This window comes from Sander vitreus, chromosome 21 (genome assembly GCF_031162955.1).
Source record: "Sander vitreus isolate 19-12246 chromosome 21, sanVit1, whole genome shotgun sequence".
Lineage (NCBI taxonomy): Eukaryota > Metazoa > Chordata > Actinopteri > Perciformes > Percidae > Sander > Sander vitreus.
The window spans coordinates 24598404-24624238 of record NC_135875.1 but is presented as its reverse complement, the minus strand read 5'-3'; the positions used below and the strand labels follow the sequence as shown (position 1 = coordinate 24624238).

Sequence of the window (25835 nt, the reverse complement as noted above, 5' to 3'; positions counted from 1 at the left end):
GTTCCACCGTTAAACAGCCGCTGCTTTGACCACTCAGGCTCGCCGGCTTTCTTCAGCGCTGCGGAGATAGGTCTGTTAATGCCAGACTACTAAATAACAAAATAACAAAAGGAGAAGTTGCAACATTAAAACAGGAATGTATGTAGTAATATCCTACATTTTGGTGAATTTGGGGACGTTTTATGGAACTAAAAAATAAGGTTATTGGGTAACACTTTACTTGAAGGTATCGACATAATTGTGTCATGAACGTGTCATAAACTTTATAACCAAGTCATAAACATTTATGACTTCTGTCATTAAGTGTCATTCAGTTTTTGTCATGACAAGTTGACATTGTTTGGGGTTGTCTTGATTATGACAAGTTGACATTAATCAAAGTGACATTACCAGAAGTTGTCTTGGTCATGATAAGTTGACATTACATTTGTTTGGAGTGTCCTCATTAAGACAACTTGAAATTAAACAGGATGACATTATGTCAATGTGTCATAATCAAGACAACCCAAACAATGTCAACTTGTCATGACAAAAACCAAATGGCACTTAATGACAGAAGTCATAAACGTTTATGACTTGTTTATGACACATTCATGACAGTGTCATGTCATAGTTATGACAGTGTCATGTCACGATTATGTTGATACCTTCAAGTAAAGTGTTACCGGTTATTGTATACCGGCGGCTGCCTTTTCCAAGCAACAGCAGGGCACAGAGCTCCAGACAGCCGGGGATATAAGAACATGCAGCACCGGAACTAAAACAGCGACACATCACTGACAGGAAAAGAAAAGCTTCCACTCACAGTTGAGTAGGCGGTCCTTAATGTGGCCCAGGACAAATTACTGTTCTCACTGCTATTAGAATGTGATCATACGCGGCCTAAACCAGCTCCGGATGTGGTCTGAGTGATCGGATCTCAATGCATCCTTAGACTTAGATCTGTATATATATATATATATATATATATATATATATATATATATATATATATATATATTTATATATATATATATATATATATATATATATATATATATATATATATATTAGAGCTGCAATACTGTTTCCATGCTTTTAAAAATGTTTGTTTATATAGTTATTGTCTGGGATGACTGAGTTTATGTTAGTGTGTATGTTAGAGTATTTATTTGTGTATTTATTACTTTTTAGTACTTTTATATTCAGGTACGGCACAGCAAATTTCGTTGTACACAAGCTTCTGTAATGACAATAAAGTCTATTCTATTCTAGCTGTCCACTTGTGATCCAATCACTCAGGGCGGATGTTAATACCAGGTGAAAATGGGGCCTGGGATTCTGAGCTTTGAAACGCACTCCAGCCGACTAGGAAACCAACTCTGTAGCCAGTCTCAGTTCACCCTCTCATAAAAAAGGCAGAGTGATAATAATGTGAAGAATCTGGGGTTTAAATTTAGAGTTACTGCTGCCTTTGCCGCATAAAGAGAGCCTGAGGGCCAGGCATTGGGCCTTCCCCTTATACAATGCCCAGTGGATCGTTTCTTACCACAAACAAAATAAATAAATCAGAGCCAAGTACCCAGGAGCAAAGTGTCTGTGTGGGCGACCTACCCTATTTTAAGACACATTATGAGGCCACCTTTTTTTTCTCCATCTCTTTGATTCACTTTCCATCCCCACCCTCGCTTTTTTCCTCCACACTCATCCCTCCGTTGCCACTCTCTATTTTCTCACCAAATTGCAGCAGAGCAAAATGATGATGTTATTTCTTCGTTGTGTGATTTGTTCTCCTGCTGAGGTACTTTGTGTATCAAGTTAAATCCCAGAAAGCATGACAGCACTCTATGTCAGAGCCATAATCTGTTTGGGTTTAATGTCCCTCATCTTCAAATGTGTTTGTTAAGTTGCTAAAGTGATTTTTAAATGAATGCCTCCCAAGTTCAATCATGACAATAGTTACTTAGGCTGCGTTCTGTTTAAGTGCTTTCCAAACCACTCCGAGCAAAACACAAATAGGGTGCTTTCCACTTGGCCTCGCCGTTTTCTCGCAGTAGTGTGATGTTGGAGCAGCTGGAGCTGTGGTATGAATCCAGGTCTTCACAGAGAGATGAGATACAGTACTTCATGCAGGCTGACGCATACATATGGCTCGGCTTTTTAACCAGCCCACAATGATAAGTAGGCCGACGGTAGCTTTGCAGTCCCGCACTGTGTCTGAATGCTAATGAGGATGCCAGCACAATCAGAGCAGCTTCCAGAGCTCCAGCAGCGAGCTGCGAGTCGACAAGTATTCTGACTCTAATTTAATTTAATCCTGACCTCCTTCCCTCCACTACCCAGTGAGCAGTGGGGAATGTTTGAGGGTTCAAGACCCCTGTGTGAATGACACACATCCGAGCCATTACTCATTCCTTTTGGCTCAGTATTCATGTATTGTATTTAAACAATTTACATACATATATACCTACAATACATATTTAGTTAATGTATTCATTAAAACCAAAACTGGATTCTGCATTGAAAGCCAGCACATTTCTTATGAATCACTAAATTGAGTTTCCATATGAAATAAGTTGATGAGTTTGTATTGAAAGTAGGAATTTGATATATTGACTTGGGGAGGATCAGCATGAATCTCTGAACTAAGTTGGGAAGCAACATTAGCAAACTTTTGAAACATAAAAGGAGGACAGGACTCTATCCAGCCCTGTCCAAAGCCAGCCTGAAGAATCTGAAGTCTCTTTTCTATAGGCCTTAGTGGTCCCCTAATACTGTATCTTGACCAACTGCCATGCTTCGCTTGTTTGTAAGCCATGATGTCTCTCTCTCATGGGCAGGCCAAATTCTCTGATCAGGCAAAGCAAAGATAGGGGAGGTAAGTTTCTCCTTATGACATCATAAGGGGAAGATTCCAGATCGGCCCATCTGAGCTTTCATTTTCTCAAAGGCAGAGCAGGATACCCACGGCTTGGTTTACACCTATCGCCATTTCTAGCCACTGGGGGACGATAGGCAGGCTAGGGGAACTCATATTAATGTTAAAAAACCTCATAAATTGACATTTTCATGCCATGGGACCTTTAAAGCTGCATTACTTATAACACGTTATCACATATAAAGTTGATGAATGAAAGCAAACAGTCGCCTAAGTAGACACCCAGCAGACACAGAGCAACATTAGCATTTGTCTTGAGTCATGTTTCTGACTGCTTGACAAATACACAGGGAGACACCTTCCACTTCCAAACCTTGCTGTATGTGTTTGTATGTTTTTTTTTATTGTTTCTGTAATCATTTTTTGTTCCACTAAGATGATGATCACCTAGCTTTACCAGAACACCGTTAAACAGCATGTTTCCAGGTGTATCCAGGCTGCCTTTATTGTTACCGTGGCGGCATGGGTGGCTCAACCACCCACCATACTTCGCCCAGCCTGGCAATCCTGTACTTTACATGTTTCTGCCTCTCACGGCGACGGGCGGTTGGGTTTTGAGTACTCTCACATTGCCAGACCTTTCTCCATACCTCATAACACTAGTCGTCGGGGCACGGATTAAGTAACAAGCAACGTGCATTCAGTTCAGCTCACGTTGCATGGCGTTTGTCGTTCGACTGGTTGTGACTGTTTTCCCAAGATGGCATTATGGCTGTATATGTGAAAGGTGCTGTCTTTAGGTACTGTCTTTCTAAACTATCTTTTTAATGAACTGTCTGTACACTTACAAAGTTCTCAATGCTTCGCTTTACATGTAGGGACCCTCATTATGCTACCGTGGAAGTGTGGTGCTATTTTGAGCCTTGTTAGTGGTATAGAAATAGAGATTTCTTGTTACGTTACTCGTGCCCCGACGACTAGCGCTATAAGGTAATTAGCGGTTAGCGCTAAAACTGGTCACATTCGATTAGCATGAAAACAAATCCCAGAGAACGGTGAACTCGGTACACATGTGTTATTAACCCTTAGGTTCATTTTGCGCCGGATTGTCCTTTAAGTAGAGGATTTTAGTGCTGAAACTTGCGTGTGTGTTGCTGGTTCCATCACATGTGTGAGCCTCGTCGCCACTCTCGCTCCGTCTACCCTCTGTGATGTGGCTCATGAGAAAACAGATGGCATTTTGGGACAGGTTCCAGAACGCCACTTCCTACCAGTCCTCTGCCGCGCTGGCATGGCCTCGGTCTTAATCAGGGGCCCGACGGATGCCACTTTACACCTGCGCACTGTCACTCGGCCAGAAAGCTCTGATGCTGATGAAGTTGATGCTAGGAACAGAAGGCCTCATCTTCCTCCTCTCCTCTTCTGATGTATTCCAGAAAAGACTTGCTCAGAGGAGAGAAACAGCATCCAAAAGTCTGTTGGAAGTGAACCAAAGTAGAGAAACGACAGCCAGATGGTTTCAGACGCTGTTGGGGGTCCCATTGTCCGTTTTTTGTTTCCATATTTGTTATACGTGAAGGTTTAATTGTTTTTTATCATTATTCCGTTTATCTCAAAGGCAGGTACAGTACGTATGTTCAGGGTGCGATTTGTGAAAAAGGGAGTGATTAATCCCCCTTACGATGCCATGGATAGTGCCACTTGGCCAGCCTTGCCAAAACAGCGGAGTTCACTCATAGCGGCATTGGAGCTTAGATTGGGCCCAAAAAATCAAGCCCAACCCTACACGAGCCCGTGCACGTTGTGTCTGAGCCCGGTTTATTCAGAATGGAATGGATCGCAAATGGATCCGAATGAAAAAAAAACCTTGACCCTAGCTCCCTCAGCCGAATAGTGTGGGTAACAGATCAAGGCAGCAACATAATCAAAGCCCTGCAACCATATAGGAGACTTCTGGTCTCGATCACCTAATTGGCCGACAACAGTGCTGCAGAGGGGGGGAGACGCGATGTACCACAGTTTACCTCACACTCAAGTCAGTGCAGGACATACACCCAGAGCTACGGGAGAAGCTGGAGAGGCAGAGCTTTCTCCCCACCGACTAAGGCTAATAAAGTAATGAATCAAAAAACACAAATGCTTGTTTAAGGGCCCGGCCCGATCATAGCAGCGTAAAATGTCGGCGGGCCCGGTTCGGGCTCGGGCAGAGAATCTAAACTCTAAGCGGCATAAAGAAAATACTTTGACCCAGGAAACGTGTGTTCGTTCATCGGGAGTGTTTTAATCAAACCACCATTTTCTTTCCTAAACTTAACGAGTCGTTTTGGTGCCTTAACTTAACTATCGTCATCGCATGACGCTCACGTTTTCTCTGCAAAAATGAACTACCTTGGCCCCTGAAAGGACCGTCATTTGGAGGTGCCTGTAGCCGGCTCGCAGTCACCTATTGGCGGCTAAACACATCTACAAACTGCCGCTGATACGACAGAGCTCTGTAACCAGCGTCATGGAGTTCTATAGCAGCCTATTAGTGAAAGTAGTAGACTATTGGTAAGGTACCAAAGTTAAAAAAAAAAAAAAAAAAAAAAAAAAAGAAGTGCTCTGCGTTATTTGTTAAAGGTCCAGTGTGTAACATGTTTAGTTGTTCATTATCAAAATCTGTGTTGCCTGTTCACAAACTTGTCCTTTTTCCATTAATATTTACCTCCACCATCAATTCCAAGTATTCCTTTTGGCTTGAAATTTTACATTTGCATTCGCATGAACTGGGGTAGACGCTCCATATTCATGCGCCATCTTGAAATACGTTAGCTGGTAAGGGACATACAGGACATACTGCTCCGCCTTTCGCGTTTCCGCTGTCACATGATAAACTCACAGGTGCTGCTAATGCTGCTAATGGGTATCGTAGCTTCCCGGCCCCGGCAAGTTTGAAGAAGGAAACATGGAGGACCACACGTATTCAAAATCCAAATTTCAGGAACAGGAGTCTTCTTCTTCACCAAAAGAAAAAAGGATATTGAAAAGAGAAAGAGACCGGCTTTTTGAAGCGTGAAGGCTACCGTAGCTGTAATACGTACAGCGTACTTTGACTCTCTCGCATACGTACTTTGACTCTCTCGCATACGTACTTGTGGTGCGAGAGAGTTGACTGCGATATATGATCTCAACGCTAGATGGGAGAAATTCCTACACATTGGACCTTTAAAACTCATTCCTTATGTTCATAGCTACAGTAATTTCATTTAAAAGTCTCTTTTTTATTAGCCGACTCAGCAGGTTTCCAAAGTATTTCTGGATCAAAGTATTGAATTAGTATCAGTTTGCTTGCAAGAGATTACCTTTTATTATGATAGGGTGCACTAGTTCCATAAATCTCAGTCTGAGCACAACAACCCGTCAATAGCATTAAACATTTATCTTCGTACCTGTCTTCCATCAAAGCCATTGGCTGCCTTTGCCTGTGTTTGCCCTAAGGCAAGCACTACAATGTCAGGAAAGTGGGAGTGAAGAAAAGTCTATTATTTTCATTCATCCTCTCGATACTTACACCTTATATGTATGTGTGACCTTGCCAGAGCTGAGAGAACGTTTTAACTTGGGAAACAGCTGAACTCTCTCGTACCTTTATTGAATTCCCAAACTTGTGTCCAGTATTTTGATTGCAATCAACTTCTCAGATAGAAAAGCTATGACATTATGCCCAGCTTTTTACGTCTTCCCCTCTCTGCCTTATCAGCTGTTATTTGATTTCCAGCGACGGATATAATCTGACCAGCCGACTCCGTAGCGAAAGCTAGTGCTGGGGCAGGAATGACAAAGAGAGTGATAAGCTCAGGAGGAGACTTGGACCCAGCGGAGGGCTTGTGGGAAAGACAGTTGAATCAGTGGCCCACTCATCACCGAGTAATTGGTAAGAAGAAGGGACGTCTGGTGAGGAATCAAGCAGCGAGTAGAGGAGCAATAACCATGGTTAGACAGCAAACTCATCTGCTGAGAGCTGAATATTCACGTATAAAGTATCTTGGCATATTGCATACTACGAAAAGTTGCATTTTAACAATTCCACCGCATCAGTATCTCAAACCTGTTCTCATGATCCACAGAACACACTGTCAGCAATACTCATGGGGTGAATCTCAGGTTCTTAAATTGCATCCACTTGCCTCCCTTCCTCGTGTCTAAGTCCGTCCCACCGAGGAAGCATGGGAGAAACGCGAAGAAATCATTCGAGGAGAGAGGCAACAAGGAAATGTGTCTTTAGAGGGATGAGACGTCCTTTTCTCTGAAGCGTCACGTGAATTCGTCGGCTGTATAGGCGGAATTAGCAACGGCTTTCAGCTGCACGGCTTCCAGGAAGGCTTCTCTCGTGTATCCTCGCTTATAGCTCCTCAGAGATCTATCCTCCATCCTAGCTCCTCGGGGCAGGAATAAGTGCTTTGAGAAGGACTTCACGAAGGATGGACAGAACAACTTCCGGTTCAGCCAAGGACCGAGGACTGAGGAGCTATCAAATAAGGAAAGTGAGAACCATCCATAGGGACTATTTATTTGGTGGAGAGTAGTTCCACATTGTTTTTCTTTAAAGAGTGGTTGGTGTTAGTTATTGTACTTTTCCTGTGTTGGTAGGCATACATCTGAACTCTCAACAGCGCCAAACTAGCTCTCATTCTCTCCAGTCTTAATGCTAAGCTAGGCTCCTCCTTATTCCAGCTCCATATTCAATGCACAGACATGACATTGATTTAAATCCTTACATCTTGCTTTTGTAAAGAAATCAATAAAGCCTAATGTTTTTATACTGTTGTTAACTGTTTTCAGGATATAAATAAAATATATCTAGACAGGTTCCTTGTTTTCTGCAAATGAAAGCTAGACTCATGAAAAACATCTTTGTATCAGATGAACCTGAGCTGTCAGAGTTTAAAGTAAATGTGCAAACTCATCCACCCCCTTGACCTGCACACCCTCAGGCCTACTGTGTCTTCTTCATGGGCATAAGGGTTTTGCACATTTAAGCACATCATTTGTATTTTTAGACACCATTTAAATGTCTCCAAATTGTGCCAGACCAACAATGGTAGTATTGCATTCAGATCACGTTTTCAGTCCAAACGAAGTTCCAGGCTTGGTTTGGAAATGTGCCAAGAAACCTCCTTGTCAACAGGAGCTCGATCCAATTGATTTGGTCTGCACCCGACTGTGATTGCTGTGTTCTCACAAGTCCAAACAAACCCCACAAAGGAAGAAACTGCTCCAGGGTTCAAAGCAAGTGCCTCAAAAGAAACCTAGGTGTAGGACTCAGGAAAAGTTGAAACACATAGGACCAAAGAAAAGAGAGAGGAGAAAGAAGAGCTGCAGAAGCCCTCCCTTGTTATCAGTCTTTTAGAATGGACTTTAACTGATGATTCCCCCCCCTCCCCCAGAGTGTTTCAGGCTGGTACAGACTCGTATGCTGAATCTAAGGCCTCTTTTCGCTCCGGTCTGAGTGCTTTTTATTTTGTTTGTGTTGGTGACATGAAAAGTTATCTTTAAATGGCATCATTATGATGGCCACATCCGGGAGACACTCCAACAGCTATTTTGAAATTCACTGTCCTGGCACATGAGACGTCTCCAGATAATCGTGGACACACAGACAAACATATGCTTCCAGCCTGAGAATAAAAAGAATCTGCTCGCAGCTTTAAAGGCTCAGAGAGGTACTCAAATTAAAAGAATGTAACATAATGACTTTGTTAAACCACACATGTTCCTCTGACCACTTTCTTCTAATGCGATTAAAGAGGGAAGGATAGTCCCCTGTTTTCAAGGAGGCTGTCACAATAAAGGAGCCCGAAGCCTCTGCGGCAGGATTCACAAGCTTTTTTTCTAAACAGCCAACAATTTAGAGAATTACTGAAAGGAAAAATGAATCATCCGGATTTTGTGCACGTTGTGCTTTCGCTGAGGTTTGATTCAGAGTGTAGGGTATACTGTATGTTTAAGGTGTAAATGTGTAGTCAGGTATTGAGTTTACTCATAACTTTTTTCTCGTTTCAATGTTTGTCATTTATACTCGGAATTGACATGTCTAATTGGTGTGATTTGCTTCTGTAAATTGCTGATTGTGATTGTACAGAAGTCTGGAAGCACATTTGTACATGATGTGCATCACTGTGCATTCGGTCTTTCCATCAAGTAGAAAAGAAATCCAAGTACATTTTTATAAATGAGGTCCCTGAGGTACCGGAGCCTGATTGGATTCCTAGTGTTTTACAGGGTCTAATTAATTTCTACTTACTCCACCCATTGAGTTCAACAGCCTATTTCGACTGTTCGGAGACTCTCAGATGAGAGAGGGAGGCCTGCTTGGACACCTAGTCTGGTTCCTACTCCAGCACACACAAATATGAATCAAGGTTTCAGCATAATATTCCAGTATTGTCCCGACGTTTCCCCTTTGTTGCTGTTCTCTGAGCATCTTAAAGCCCAACATCCCCACTGCACACAAACCATAAATGTAATCTTTTAATGTTTTGTTTGATTTAAATGATTTACATTATTATTTGTTTTTTTACTGTAAAGGGATGACCCAAATACCTTTTTTTTATAAATAACGTATTGGTCCATCATGTATGAACATGGTTGCCCCATTGCTTCACATGTAGCAAGTCCTCATGCCTTAAACAACACTATGGGCCCTATCTTGCACCCGGCGCAACGCAGCACAAAGCCCGACACAAGTGTCTTTACTAGTTTAAGACCGACGCAGTTGTCAGTTTCCCGTCCAGCATAGAAAATGCACCTGCGTCCATTTTTGCACCTATGGGCGTGCTGGTCTTACAGGGAGGTGTGTTCAGGTGCATTCTGGGCGTATCGCTATCTTGAGGCAGCGGTAAGTGATCGCACCATTGACCAACAAAAACCTGGTCTAAAGTCAATAACGCAGCATTTCATTGTTAGTTTAACAGCAAATTAGTAAAATGTGCCTAGGCTTATGCACAGCGCGCACACATTATGCTTTGTTACACACACAGGGAAGCACAGCATCACACAAACATGCAAAAGATGACAAATAAAAATATGACGGTGCAAATAATAGCAATGCTCCAAGGTCCAAACGCACCTGGCTTTTAAAGGGAATGGGAGATGACACTCTGATTGGTTGATTGCATGTTACGCCCAAAACACAGCTATGATTTAATGAAGACACAACCCTTTTGAACCATGCCCCCGGTGCACGCACCCTTTTTTCTGCCGTCAAACTAGCCAAAGTGGATTTGGACACGCCCTAAACGCACCTGCGGCATGCGCTTCATGCCGTGCGCTTAGATTGTTAAAATAGGGCCCAATATGTTGTTCAGGTTTGTTGTTAAAGAGCCCCTATTATGCTTTTTAGGATTTTTCCCATCTTTTTAGTGTGTTATATAATTTTTTGTGTATGTAATAGATGTATAAAGTGCAAAAAAACACATTTCACTCTAAGTGGAGCTTTCTCTCCCACAGACAGCACTTTTTCTCAACTGCCTGAAACGCCTCGCCCACATTCCTGTTTGAAATTCCTCAATTAGTGATGTCACTGATTGAGAATGCCAGCCCAGGTTTACATATGTGCTGCCCATTGTGCTGCCTGAGCAAGCACAGCTAATGAAGACACTAAGTACAACCCCTTTGAACCATGGACCACGGACGCTTTTTTCTAGCAAAAGTGGATTTGGACGCACCTGCGCCATTCACGCTTAGATCGATAAAATAGGGCCCAGAGTGTTTCAGGCAGAGATGCTGCAGCAGTGGTCAGCATGAGAAACATGTAAACCTATTCTAGTAGACCACAAGAGGACAAATATGATGCCGAAAAGGAGTATAAAAGGGGCTCTTTAAAGTCCAAACGCTTGTCAGATTTCCGATCTTGCGTTGGAGGAGCTAAACCGACAATTTTTACAAAACAAAACTTTACGAAACTGACAATCCTACAAGCATGCCTGCTTCACAGGATTGGCAGGATTTGAATTTTTCTATCCCAAGCTCTCTTTTTTTCCCCTTCTGTCCCTTTAATGTGTGGAACACCATGAATGCCTCCGAAGAGAGCCTGTGCCAAAGTGTTGGCTGTTATCTCCATTCGTACGTTTGTAAAGCTTTGCCTTTAGATTTGGTCGGGTGAGACTTTGTACGAACTGGTTTGTTTCAAGCATGTGCTGGCTTTGACCGTATCCTATTTGCTATGCACAGAAATTGCAGAAAGAAAGAATTTCAAAAGTATTAACACTGAACATTGAAAAACATTGTCAATGAACCGAGGCTTTCAGACTTTTAGACCCAACACCAGCCTTCTTCTTACAAACTACTGACGCTGTTGTTTTTCTGCTCAGGACAGCACAATCTCTTGAAATCTGTTTCCAAATGACTTCGATCTGTGTTGAATCTGTCTCATCATTGTAGCATTACTGGAACTGCTGTTCTGGTGTGTGTGTGTGTGTGTGTGTCCATAAGTTCAGTGAGGTGCAACCCACTCAGCCCTGCTTGTCTTCAATTCTTCACAGCTAGTCTTTTTCTTTCTTTCCCTTCTCTCCTCTCTCCTTCTTTCGGCCCCTGCTACCCTCTGTAGATGCATCTCCTCTATCCCGGTCCATTCCATTTACTCTACATATCTGCGCACCTTTAAAAAAAGAGCACCAGTCATCTTGTATTTTATGGGGGCTGTTCCCTTTATTATGAAGTGACAGTGGATAGACAGGAAAGGGGGAGAGAGACAGGGGGATGACACGCAGCAAAGGGCAGCAGGTCGGATTCGAACCTGCGCCGCTGCAAAGGACTCAGCCTACATGGGGCGCATGCTCTTACAGGGTGAGCTAGAGGCCGCCCCTAGTTGTCTTGTATTTTAATCAAATACATTACGCTTTCGCCATGATTCAGTGCTTACAGCTGCCATGCCATCTGACGGTTGAACTGCACAGTTACTGTCTAATGACTGTATGTAGCTTATCACCATTTCCTCTACTTAACAATGGTAGCCTGTGTGGTGGCACCTACACAACTCTGACATATTAAAACTAGGTTTTTTGTCGCTTTCTTTCAGCTAAAACCATTTTTAATCAGGCGATGGTGGCTTTTATATTTCAAATGTAACCGGAGAAATACTGCAGCCTAATAGCTGAACATATACAGTAGTTAGTGAAGACTTCTTCTTGTAACAAGGGTCATTTACTCTATTGATCTGTGTGCTCAGCTAATGATGATGTCCCTCGTGTTTTCTCATTACCATCATGCCACTGATGTTTTCTATTACCGTACCTGCCTGCTACTACCAAGCCTGCCCCAGACGCTCAACAATCTCCTTTATGACTTGTTTACGTTCTCCCAGCTATTACCTATAATGTGCCTTGTGATCATCACTAGCTGTTAAGGGAGGTCCAGCGCACAGTGCAATTGTCCTTTTCGGCTCCATCGCTCCTGGAAGCCTCTTGGAACAAATTCAAAGCATGCTCAGGCTGCTTGAACAGAACGGGGTGTATTAGAGGGGTAACAGCTGCAACATATGACATGTCATACTTTGGCACTTTGTAATTTACACCAATGGACATAAAAAGCCTCAATATACAGTATATTATACACAAGCGCAGTACGATATGAGGAAAATATCTCATTGCGATTATTTTGACTGACATTGAAATTGCGGTATGATTCACGATATCGGAGGGAATGATACTTTTTGTGTCGTTATTCTCATTTTCATTGAGAAATATTAAAATAAAATAAAAAATTGTAGCAATTTAGGATTTGTAGGCTGGGATGTCTCTGCAGCACCACAAAACTTCATTCAGAATGGTTTGACACATATTTAGCCTTTAACAAATATTGCGCCCCTGTGATTTGGATATTGCACTAGTCCATAATGTCATTTTGATAAAATTGTGAGTAATGGTGCAGCACTATTATACACATCGCAGCAAGATGGCGTCTATGTTTGGTTTGGCAGCTGCTGCATCACATCTGTGTCAGCTTTCCATGTTTGTACTCGTTCTATTTGTTGTCATATCAGCCCTATCGTCTAACGATTGTGTCTCTGCTACTCGGACTTATGATCGACGCTCATTGTTGGACATCAGAGTGTCTGTGGAAGGACTCTTTGACAACTGGGAAAGTTTCAGACAAACTTCTCCGCTTGGTTGCTGTGCTGTTCCGCTCGCCGCAGCTGGAAATCGTGTGGCCGGGTCAGCTGTTTGCGTTCAGTTCCGCCACAATCAGCTGTTGACGATACCGGTCTGCCATCATCGTTGCAGTTTGCCCTGCTCAATGCTCGCTCCATTTCTAACAAAACTTGTATTCTTAACGAGCTTTTTACCAGTGAGAATATGGATTTTATGCTCCTTACAGAGACGTGGCAAAGGGAAAATGAGTTTGTTCACTTAAATGAGCGCTGTCCTGTTGGCTGCTCCGTAATCGGGACGCCCCGACTGGCACACCGCGATGGTGGGCTTGCTGAAAGTGCATCGTGACAGATTCTTATGTAGAGCCATAAACTCTGAAAGTGTTTCCTCTTTTGAATCACAGATGCTCAAAGTAGGTTCTTTTAACGCTTTTTACAGTGTGTTGATTTACCGTCCTCCTGGCCCGGCAGGCCTTCTTCTTACTGATTTTACTGACTTCTTATCATCTATCATCAAACTGGAGAAGGTCTTTATTATTGTAATATCACAGACTCTTTTAATTTTACTCAGCATGGTACTGGACCTAAACACATTAAGGGTCACACCCTGGACCTTGTCTTCTCTCTTGGTCTAGATATAGTAAGTGCACGTGTGGAAGATGTTCTTGTGAGTGATCATAGCTGTGTGTTCTTTGACATTAACTTTCCCCTAGATCCTCCGCCCCTGAGAATTAGAGGCGCATTATTAATCATGATGCTGCTGAGAGGTTCTGCGCCTTGTTCGACCCATGTTCTCTGATGGGATGCAGTGATGCATATATATATATATGTTTATCCAGTTAAATCAAGCATCATCTCCCATGAAAAACCTTATGCTTGGATTGATGAAGCAATCCAGAGTTTTAGGAGAAATTGTAGAAAAGTTCAACGTCTTTGGAAATCTTCTAAACTTGAGGTCCATAGGTTAAAGAACTAAGGGTTACTTTTAGACGGGATGCTGAGAAAGGCGAGAACGTGCTTCTTTTCTCAGTTTATATCCTCAAATAAGCACAATCCCTGAATCTTATTTGACACCATTAATGCATTATTGTCTCCTTCTGGCCCTCAAGCAACTGCGTCATCTAAATCGGACTGTAATGAATTCCTCCACGTCTCTGTGAATAAGATCACAGATGTTAGGGCAAACATCTCACCATCACTTTCTTAGAACTCTGCCTGTGACTTGTCTCCCGCTCATTCTTGGTCCAGTTTTAAACCTGTGACATTACATGATGTCACCTCTCTGCTACATACTTTGAAACCCTCATCTTGTCCTATGGATGTTGTCCCTACTGTGCTATATGTAAAATCTTTTGACTCCATTGGCCCCTGTATTGTTGAGATGCTTAATACTTCACTTTTAACTGGTGTCGTTCCTAGTTTTTTTAAACATGCTGTTGTTAAGCCTGTACTTCAAAAGCCCAGTTTGGATCCGCTACAACCTAAAAGCTACAAACATACGTGGAGTTTGCGGGGGGGAGGGCACTGCCCCCCCTGGCGGCTAATTGCATTGTTTCATGGCATGAAACAGGTAATACATCTGATTTCATATAGGCCTACTGCTTTAGTAAAAAACTATATTTTTTCATGGCTCTGCCTCTCACCTGTGACCATTGTCGACACATATGCAGGACGCAAAAAACGAAAATGACTGTTGCACTAGTCTGGACATCTTACCGTGCCAACGTTGTATTAAAGGTTTCCTAAATGCCATGTGTATACATTTGCTGTCAACTTACTAATTGATTGTGCATTTTGTGTAGATTTGGATCTTTTGGATCGTTTTACCCTGAAAACAGGGTAAAACGCAATAGAGAACACAAGAGACAGTAAACAACAAGGAAACGGTAAATAAATTAACATAATGAAACAGGAAACAGAAAATCACAACCATGACAAATTATTTCTCTTTCAACCCCGTCTCAGAAGATTCACAACTTCACTTGAAATATGAATGACTTGAATGTTTTCATTCTCTTTACAAAAAGTGTTTTTGTGCTCCAGCAGAGTTTTGTTTTTCTTGTCAAAATCCCAGTTTTTAAGGTTTTAATCATTTGCATATTTAAGATTGCATCACGTACAGCTTCTCAGGCTTTTCCCCGCTCAGTATCTGAAGAGCAGTTTCTGCTGTGATTTCCTCTTCTGTTTTCTTCAATATTTAGAACAGGTAGATTTGTCCCCCTCCAAAAATATGATTGGTTTTGGGAGATGAAGTCCATGTTGACCCCTTTTTTTTCTCGCTTCTACATCATTTTATAATTTTTTTACGATGTTTTTGGCCGATTATGCGTAGAAAATGTTCTGTACTGTAGCTACACACATAATTTCCGTTTTTTTATTACAGGGCACAGTCCATGTAACAAGCTGCCAGAAGTTTTTCTGCTATTTTACAGATTTATTTCTGCAGGAAACGAAGTGTTTGGCACTGAAACTTGGGGGATGACCCCCTAGAGCCCCCCGGTTATAATGTGTATCCCCCCCCCCAATGTTGAAACAAAACCTACGCCCTTGCCAGCTGGGGATTATTGATCCCAGCAGATGAAAGACTTACTTATTAGGAAAGGAGCTGCTTTTTACTGTTCATGATCTCTCAGCAGCCGCTCCATATCTCGCTTTTACTGTAAGACAAACGGGTTTCCTCCCCTCGCCTCTGTCTTTCCAACCACACCTCACTACCCGCGCCTCCCAGCCAGCCTCCAGCCATTTACCCTGACATGAGCAGCCAACCTGAACAGCTGATATTGGCTTGGAACAAACTGCCATCCTGTGCAGCGAGTGTACACTGTTTGCTAAAATGGAGCTGTAACAATTCCACGTTTTGCTGTACAGTTAATGTCTCATAAATAATTGTGATCAACAATATAATTGTCTTTTTCTGTCAAATTTAAAAATGTATTCATTACTTTTTAAAATAAATTTAAGTTTTGAATGAATCCCAGGATACATCTTTTGGTTATATCACTGTCATGTGACCAACCTGATCTCACAGAATTCCGTGAAATGAACACGGCCCCTTAACTCAAAATCTGTGGCAGTTTCACGGAATCGCAAAACATTCCGTGATGGGCCCACGGAAGAATTCCATGAAATGAACACGGCCCCTTAAGTTAAGGAAAATGTTGTGGGTGGGCTTATCTTTCCATGACACACGGCACAGGAAAAGAAGAACGGGATGGTTGGATTTAGGAAAACAATAAACGGTTGGGTTTAGGAAAACAATAACTGGACGAGACGGTTACGGTTGGGTTTAGGAAATGTTAGGAATCGTGACACGCGGGACACAATCCACGGTCTCCTGGGTGAAAGTCCTGTTGTTTGACCCATCCACCACCCCAACCAACCTTCATACGCGGATTTTTGGGCTTTCATACTACTCGCCACCGTAGTCGCTCCTAATGCTACGTCATCTTGTCATTGACTTTAAATTGGCATTGTTTTCCGTGGTGGCCACAAAGAATTTTCACACATTCTGTGCCACCACCACGTAATGTGCTGTTAACAGTTTGTGATCATTTCACGGAATTGTGTGAGACCAGACCACATGTGACCCAGATAATATAATAATACAGCTACACAGCCTATGAAGTAAACCACGCCTCTCTATTATCATAAAACATTGTTTCTAACTGTATCAACCCTTCCCCCCTTGTCATTTGTGTTGCTATGAACGTGTATAGGTTCATGTGCCAACAACTAGCATAGCTTTAGCTCAACAGTCCGACCAATAATCAGTATTCCAGCTGTTCCTTGTGCTTTGTGCTGTTTGGCACAAGTGTCCACATATTTTTGTACACTTTTAGATGTTGACATTGATCTTTTTTGTATTACTCTGTCCGTTATACATATGCTATACAAGCTATACATATTGTCTCAAACACTGGTTCTCAAACTGTGGTAACAAGTACCGCTGGTGGGACGCAGATGGAATCGCTGACATATTTTTACAAGATGAAATAAATGAATTTAAAAATGTAAGACCATAGAAATACTACAAGATAGTAAGCCGATGTAAGATGAATCAATCGTGGGTCCAAACAGAACAAGAGAAGTATGGATGAGGGGGTGAACAGCCCAAACTATAGTGGGCGAGGGTTAGGGTTTGTCGCTACTTAAACACCTGCTAGAGTCAAGATTCCTTTTATTGTCATTCAGCAAAACAGAAATTGAGCATCAGCGTCAGTTCTGGCAGTCCAAGTAGTCAAGACGCTGCTAACCGCTATTGGCCAACTTCAAGCTGCTTTGGTTTGCTCCAAACTGCTTGCTGCTCGCATCTATGCTACCCACCTCCTCCCCTGCTCCACCTTGTCGTGTATAACGTGGCATTTGCTTCTATGTCACAGTTTCTGCTCTGTTCATATGGGGAATAGTTTAGCTCTCCCAGTCTTAAACTGTGTGAGCGTCCCCTAATGCTGCTGCTGTCCCCTGATTCACTGCTCTTTCATGGTGCTCATGAAAGGTCAGGGGACTCCTTTGAACAGAGCCATACCGCCAAATTTAATTTAATATATTTATTCAATAAAATGTCCTAAAGCATTTTTATTGTCTGTGTTGTTCTTGACTTAATGGACCTGACAGAAATGTAAAACATGAACGAAATTACAAGCACGGCTCCTTTTAAAAACAGATTAAAAACAGGGTACTAAATAGAGCTCTATGAATATAAACAGAATAAATTATTTTGTAGTATTATATTTTTGAGTATTTGTCCGTATGACTATGTGAAGCACAGCAGCAAATGATGCTAAACAGTAAGGCGATAAGACCCGAGTTACGTCAAATTTGGCTCCAGTTGGAACAGGACAGAGGAAGTACAGCATGGCTGTCAACAATAAATAATGTTTTTAAGAATTAACCTGCCTCCTGCGTGAACTGTCTGTAGCTGAATAGGGTAGGCCTACGCTACTCTATCTTAACGTGGGCCATGACGGTGGTACTTAGATAGCCTAATATTTTCTGAAGTGGTACGTGGTGTAAAAACACTGGTCTAAAACAATAAGGATGATGATGCTGATAATGGGAATCGAGAATCGATAAGAACCGGAATCAAAGGGAAGAATCAGAATTGGAATCAGAATTGTTAAAATCAAAACTATGCCCAACCCTACACTCACCCTCGTCGTCTTGCCAGGAAACCTAAAAGACTTCCCTTCACTCGTTCCTCTCTATCTTTTTCTTTTTGGGCACTATATCTGACACACACCTCTCTCCTGCTCCCGGTACTTATCTCCTCTTTCCATCGCTCCCTCTTCCTCTCTCTTTCTCCTTTCAAATCATTGATTTTTCAGAGCTTCTATAAAATATTTACAATGTGTGGGCAGACTTCTTTCTTTGGGAATTTAGAGGAGTGGGGGGGGGGGTTATCATTTTTGAAAGAGTGGGAGAGGAGAGAAAGCAAAGGGAGTGGAACAGGGCGAGAAGAGAAAGAGGCAGATAAGAGCGATGGAAGTCCACCCAAAGTCGTGACGTGAATATCAATGCATCCCTTTGAAACAAACTCATTATAAATAAATAAACAGCTGCCCATAAAGATCGTTATTCAAGGCTTTTGTAATGCCGCGTTTCCCCTAGAAAAACTCTCAACGTATCGATTGTGAGCAGATACTGTAGTTTTCTTCATCTTTACTTTTCTTTTCACTCGAGGCTCCACTCTTTCCGTTGTCTGTTGTGTTGTTGCAGTTTACAATATCTCCTCTCCCTCCTGTTCGGATCGCTGCCTAATTAAATAAAGCCCTCAGGACTGTTCCTGGGTAAGTTCTGTTGATGATACAAGCTTCAACGAAAACTCATATCCCTAAGCTGTCAAAGATGCGAGACAACAGCACCTCCTTATTATTGAAACCAAAGCTCAAATAGCTGAAGAAGACTTCAAGAGAACCTGATTTTCTTACCAAAAAAATTATTCTCTGCTCCGTCAAGTCAACCAGAAGACAGAGGCTGACTAGAGAGAATACACCAATAGCCTTCAGATATGATTGTTCCACAAGTTCAGTTTTAAAAAGATAGAATAGTAGACATCCTATCATGTAGCCAATTTGGAAAAGTTTTTGCATAATGGTGGCAGATCTTGTCAACTTTCATTTATGTATAGTAATAAACCTGCAGTAAAAAAGATGTTTGGAGATAAACATATTATATAACACATTTCCTACCTAAATATATTATTACAAACAACACAGGACTTTCACCCAGGAGACTGGGGTTCATGTCCCGTTCTTGTCCCACGTGTCACTGAAAGGTACATTTTGTAACCCCACCCACTATCTTTCCCTAGACCTAAGTCTCCTGTCCCGCATGTCAGTTAAGCGTACGTCCCGACCCAGAGCTTCAAAAAGCGACGCCAAGAGTCCCGACCAAGCGCGTCTAAATATGACGCTAAAGGAGACTTTTTGCGTCAATAACAAACGCCAAAGGCACCTGACCAAGCGTCGCTTTTAGACGCGATGGGAGTGAGAACGTGTAATCAAGGTCTGCCAGGCTTTTATTTTGATTTGCTGGTTTGAATGTGTACTATACGTTTCTTCCTCAAAATATAATTGCGTTCTTTTGTAATCAATTGTGTCCCATCCCTTCTTTTCCAGGTGGGAGGGACGATGTACAACACTGGCCGCCACGTCTCTCTGCGATTGGACAAGGAGCATCTGGTTAACATCTCTGGAGGGCCAATGACGTACAGCCATCGTCTGGAGGAGATCCGGCTACACTTCGGCAGCGAGGACGGCCAGGGCTCAGAACACCTGCTGAACGGACAGGCCTTCTCTGGAGAGGTGTGTACAGCTGTCTGTGTCAATTAAAGCAGGGGTCTTCAATGTACTGAAAGAGATAAATCAGGGACCCCCTTCTACATATATTGTACAAAATAAGTTGCATATTAAACCGAGCCTACCATAACGTGTGGGCGGTCTAAAGCCTTTACAAATACCTTTTTTGTACATAGAATACTATGCATGATTTTAAAAATGGTGTTTTAATGTTAAACATACAACATGTGGAGCAGTGAATCCTTAGTATTAACAGGATCTGGGGATAGCTATCCTAGTGAGTACCTTACCTATAGGCTAGTAAGCCTCTCGTCAATGGGTTTTTTCTTCACAAATAGGCTGATTTATATTTGTTAATAATATGTTGGATTCACAGTTTAATTTTTGAAAAAACTTTCAAAGAATTAACAACAATTTGGAAGCGCCCTTGCAGCAACTCTGAGGACCCCCTAGGGGTCCCGGGACCCCTTTTGAAGATCTCTGAATTAAAGTATAGCTGGCCAAGTAATCTGCAGTAATTGTCATCATATAACAGGGTTTCCGCGGGGTCTTAAAAAGTCTAAAAAATTCTAAAATTTCAAAATCATAATTTTAGGCCTTAAAAAGTCTTACATTCACTGAAGTATTGTGTTCTAGGTCTTAAATAATTTTCATCAGGTCTTAATTTCCCAACGTCAATGTAACTCTACCTCTAATGCTCATTGAAATGTTCCCGCAGTGCTTTAGAATGTTTTTATTCCGTGGTGTTGTAGGTCTTTCTGTCGCTACTCCAAAAATAATTTGCTGTATTACGACTACAAATGAGACCAACATGCTACTTATATTTTAGCCAATCTAGACACCATTCCTACAATGCCAACGAGGAAAGCTGGGAATTGTTTCAGACAATGTTTCTGGACTCTGACATCTGACTTTGTTTTTGATGTTGTGATAGAGGCCCTACATTTCATTCATAATGGTCTTAAAAAGTCTTAAATTTGACTTGGTGAAACCTGTAGAAACCACGTGTAAGCAGTTGAGTTGTGCATAGACACTATGACATTAAGATTGACATTAAGCAGCATTTATGCCATTGACAAATTAGAGCAGCTGGTTCTTAATACAAGGATATTAGGCCAGAAACACCATGCCACCCTTATCACCTGGAGGCTCTTCAGTTTATCTTAAATTAGATTCATATTAGTATAAAAAAGCTAAGCAGCCCAGTCTCATGGCAGTTTGTGAAATGGTCACGTCATTGAATCTATTGATCCGTGTACTGAACACATTAGTGTAGTTATTTTCGTGTGGTGAGCTAGGATTCTAAAGTAATGTATTTCAATGGGAAGCTTATTTCGTGATGACAGAACGATTACGGTAGCGAGTAGTATTGATAAGGCGAAAATCAGGGGAGGTTGGTCAAACAACACAAGACTTTCACCTCGGAGACCGGGATCGCGTCCCACGTGTTGCAGTTCCTTTCCGTGTTATTCTCTTCCTAACCACAACCGTCCTGTTGTTGTTGGCGTGTCCTGCGTGACGGTTCCTTTCCCCGTTCTTCTTTTCCTAACCACAACTGTCCCGTTGTTGTGGCCGGCGTGTGGCGTTTTATTTCCCCGTTGTTGCATGCCACAGAGACCGCGGATCGTGTCCCTGCACCTGGAGATCGCGTCCTGTGTGTAGCGGGTCCCTGCGCCCGGGGACGTGTGGCGGTCCGTCCCGTTGTTGTCGCTAGCGCGTGGCGTTTCATTTCCCCGTTGTGGCGTTTCATTTCCCCCGTTGTTGCGTCCCCCAGAGCAGCCCAGTGTCATGGCAGTTCGTCAAATGGTCACGTTCTAAAATCGTGACCTGTACACGAAATAAACGAGAAAATCGTGACCTGTACACAACTCAATAAATCTAAATAACGTGACCATTTCACAAACTGGTGTGAGACCGGGTTGAGCTGAGATGCACATTGACAAATGATCACCTTATAAAGTCGTTCTTGATAATGTGTTAGCAGACAGTTTCCTACTTACACATCTGCACACACAAAGCAACATTAGCATTCAAGTCGTTTCTGGCCAGCTCACAAGGTTGTGTTCAGTGGCTTTATCAAAGTGTTTTTACTGGAAACCAGGTTAGTGAGAGCAGCAAAACTGAACCAAAACATTAAAGTTGTGGGTCATGAAACCAAAACAGTGATCTAAAAGATGGTAAAACTCTCCGCAGAGCTGGTGATAATTATCTGTGGGTCCGTCACTACAGACTACACTTTTCACATAACACAAAACTCAAAACTCCACATTACCTGGAGTACATTGGACACCGCCGAGGTGCCAGCTGGTAAATCTAAACTAAACTGTCATTACAAACAAATAATTATTTATCTACATTTATTAATCAGAGCATTCACAATAATTACTCAAAGTCAGCAGGGGTAGGCGCCAGTGTTGTAGTCAAGACCCTCCTGCAAAAGAGGCGCAGAGAGTAGGAAGACGCGAGGTGCTCAGCAACGCAAAAGCAGCGAGCAAAAAGGCTTCACTCTCATTGCTACAAAAAGCTAATTAGTGCTCCGCCTGTCATGACCAAGGTGGTAAGCCAGCCTCCACAAAGTGTACCTCCTATGGAGCCATTTTGATGCTGTCAAGCCATCACCCGCCGTTAGCATCCCATTGACTGCCATTCATTTTGGCGCCACTTTGACAGCGAATACCTTTACATCTGAAGTGTTTAAAGACTTTATTTGTCCATTGTTTATTTCTAAAGAAACACGACAATGTATAAAAGGCTCCATTACCTTGTAGCTCACGTTATGCCTCCGTAGCAGACACTTTCTGTCGCACAGTAGAGAAATTACCGTACAGTACAGGAGAAGCTCGCAGGCAGTTTTGACTTACATTAGCTGTTTAAGTTTAATTACTAATGTTAACTAGCATTTTAGTGATCAATAATTAGCCTGTGCCTATGTTATCTCCTTACATATACCTACGCTCTCCGTCTCTGCAAGATTGGGAATGATTGAGATTTCTCTTGGCACAGCTACCAGAAGACTTACAACTTTCAGACATGTTGCTCACGTCACATCTACGTCGTCTCTCTCAGTTGGAGGCTGCTCAGTAACGCTCAGCCATCACCAGAAAAAGTGCTTTTAATAGACTTCACTCGTCTCCGTGGAAATCTACAGCATCACATTGTCCATTTATTTAACTATCTATGGTCATGACGTATTCTGTCTGTCTTTCTGTCTGTCGTTCACTCTGCTTTCAGTGCTCCTACACACGCAGCCCCTAATTTAGCCATACTCATGTCACCATTTCACAGCACAAACGCCCACTTGCATAGCAGTGGGGCTTACAGTGATCTTATGCCAAAACATTTAGGAACCAAAAAGCCTTAAACCACTTGCCAGCACACACGGCATCTGTGTAAGGTTGTAACATTAGAGCTAATTAGATGTTTAGTTTTTATGATGCACACACACATTTGTTTTTCCGGGCTACACCAGTGCTTCACCGGTCATTTCATTATTCACAGACAACAGTTCTGTGAAAATGCCTGTTGTACTTTACCAGTAAAGAAAGGACTGCTGTCTGCAAGGTAATTGTGTTGAATACATTTAGTTGACTTCACAAAAATTCATGCTTCACAAATGCGGACTAGCTAAGACCAGGACATCACAACAGCCCAATGAATGTTCAAATGGGCAGGTTTATATGTTTGTTGAAAGAACATTTTTGGACCTTGATGGATTTAAAACCTTCAAATCTCTATTTCAAGTACTTTTGATCTCAGCTCCTCCACTGTGCATGTTGTTAGTTAATTGACTGGAAGAAAAGGTTTTCACACCTAAAGCAGCCAGAATTCCCCCCACAACTGCAGAAAACCATGTTTTGCTCTGAATGAGTTTTCACATGATGGCTTCGGTGCTTTCAGCAGGAACAAACTCATCTAGGATATCACAGTTAAGCATTTAATTCTCTCACACACACAAACACACACACACACACACACACTCCGTCCTGCACACACACAGCCATTTAAACATTTTGACGAGTGAAACAATTACCTTCCCTGGCTTTGATTGTTCAACAAAATCATGAGTCACTCACACTGCTGCATTCCACCGCCGCCATTATATGAATAATCAATTTGTGTGGCAACAAAATAATTGCCGTCTTGACAGGCAAATTTATTATAATTAATGATAATCATTTATCCTCCCTCAGAGTCTGAGAGCTGATATTCAAATCATAATAAAACAAGTGTTTACTGTGTCCTTCAGGGTGGAGAGAGCTGTAACCCAAGTCTGAAAAGGACACCTCGTACACACAAACACACACACACACGCACGACCTACAGTATCTGAGGCTCCCTCGAGCGCTTCATGTTTTGGTTCACCCCTGCCTTCACTGATTCGCCCTTTGTGGGTTAACTCTGTGTTCCTCAGAGACAAGCAGAGAAACTCGGAATAGAGATGTGCAGCTGATATTTGAAATGTGATGTCACACTGTCGCCACGTTGCACACAGCATCCCTAAGGCAGGGAAACGTGCAAGTAATTTCCACTGGGGATGGGGGAGAGGCATGCCTTTTATAATACTCTCCATGTGTATATCTTTAATTGAAGTATGTAAATATAAATCTATTTTCTCTATCAATTACAGTGTTTCCCCTATTAAGTAATGTAATGTATGCAGAGCGGACGTTCCAACACTACGCTTCCAATATAATCAATGAAACTGGCGACGCCGGGCAGAGAGCAGAGCATAGTGGTGCGTATGCTCCGCCGAGAGCCACTCTACAAGCGTAAAAATAGGACAGTCTTCTTTTTATACGAGGTGTGTGGGGCCCTTTTACACAAAAATGGATCATAAAGTGTCATTATTTCTTTTTAAATTAAACTACCGATATACAGGAAATGACTTAATGACTGTCAATGAGCATATTGGCAGTTTCATTTTGAGAGTTTCAGTTTTTATTTCTTGTTCCCCTCACCTGCGTGCTCTGATAACAGCTGACAGTAGATCGTAGATCAGTAGACGTTTTCACAGCTCTGTGCCAGCTCCAAAAAACTGAAGAAACAACAACAATCCCATAAAACATACATTCCTACTTTCAACTGTTGCTAAATAATTGTGTGATGTGTAAATCAATGTTTTTGGGGGGGGGAGGAGAGTCACCACCCCCCCTTGAAAAAATCCTAGGGGAAACTGAATTACATTCAATGTCATTTTCAGGGTTGGGGTTAGTGCAGTAATGAGATATTAATATTAATAATAATGCAGAAACACAAACACAAATTATTTACTTTGACTTATGGAAAGCACAATTATCATTTTTATTATAATTAGTTTTGTTGTTTTTTCTTCTTCACTGTGCCCTCCTCCACCAAGAAATCCTCCTACCTATCGACGACATGATGTCAACTGTGCATCTGTTTCCAAAGCCTCTGTATGAGGAGTTAACAATAGGTGCTGTCTGTCAGTAGAATAACTCTCTCTGCTCAGGTAGACAGATAGTTGTAGCTATGCGGGATCTGCCAAACAGCGGGGAAGACAAGGCCAGGAAAGGTTGGGAGCAGACATCCCATTCCCTTTTGCCGTGTTCTCCTCACTCAAACAACTGTTTTTCTGAGTAAAATGGCAAAGAGAAACCATCCCCCTCATCCTCCGCCACCTCCCCCAATAGCCCACCGCAGCCTTTCTGTGAGCCAAAGCCGTGCCTTCAAGGTCCAATAAGATGTTTTATTATCGAAAATGCAGAAAATTCTCTCTTTCTCTCGCTCACTCCGTCTCCCTCTCGCCCCCATCTGCAGATGAGTGGTGGCTCTGCATGTCCTTGAAACGTGAACAAAGAGAGAAACACAACTTTTTAAAGAAGAGCATCCTTCTGTAATGGCAGCCTGTGGGAGGATGGGAGGGGAGGGGGTGGGGGTCAAGTGTGGGGGGGGGGGTGAATTTGCTCTCCAAAGCTTTCGTCTTTAAACCACTCCTTCATATCTGCAAACTCATGGGGCCTTTTGTGTGTGTGTGTGTGTGTGTGTGTGTGTGTGTGTGTGTGTGTGTGTGTGTGTGTGTTCAATTCAGTTG

At 42.3% G+C, this 25835-nt stretch overlaps 1 protein-coding gene across 1 annotated transcript in view; it reads left to right on the top strand.

Moving 5' to 3' along the window:
• Positions 1 to 25835, top strand: part of ca10a (carbonic anhydrase Xa) — a 293559-nt gene that overhangs the window by 236051 nt on the left and 31673 nt on the right. Inside the window, exon 4 of the mRNA XM_078279600.1 lies at positions 19604 to 19789. Within this exon, the coding sequence (XP_078135726.1) occupies positions 19604 to 19789 (186 nt within the window). The remainder of the gene's footprint in view (positions 1 to 19603; positions 19790 to 25835) is intronic.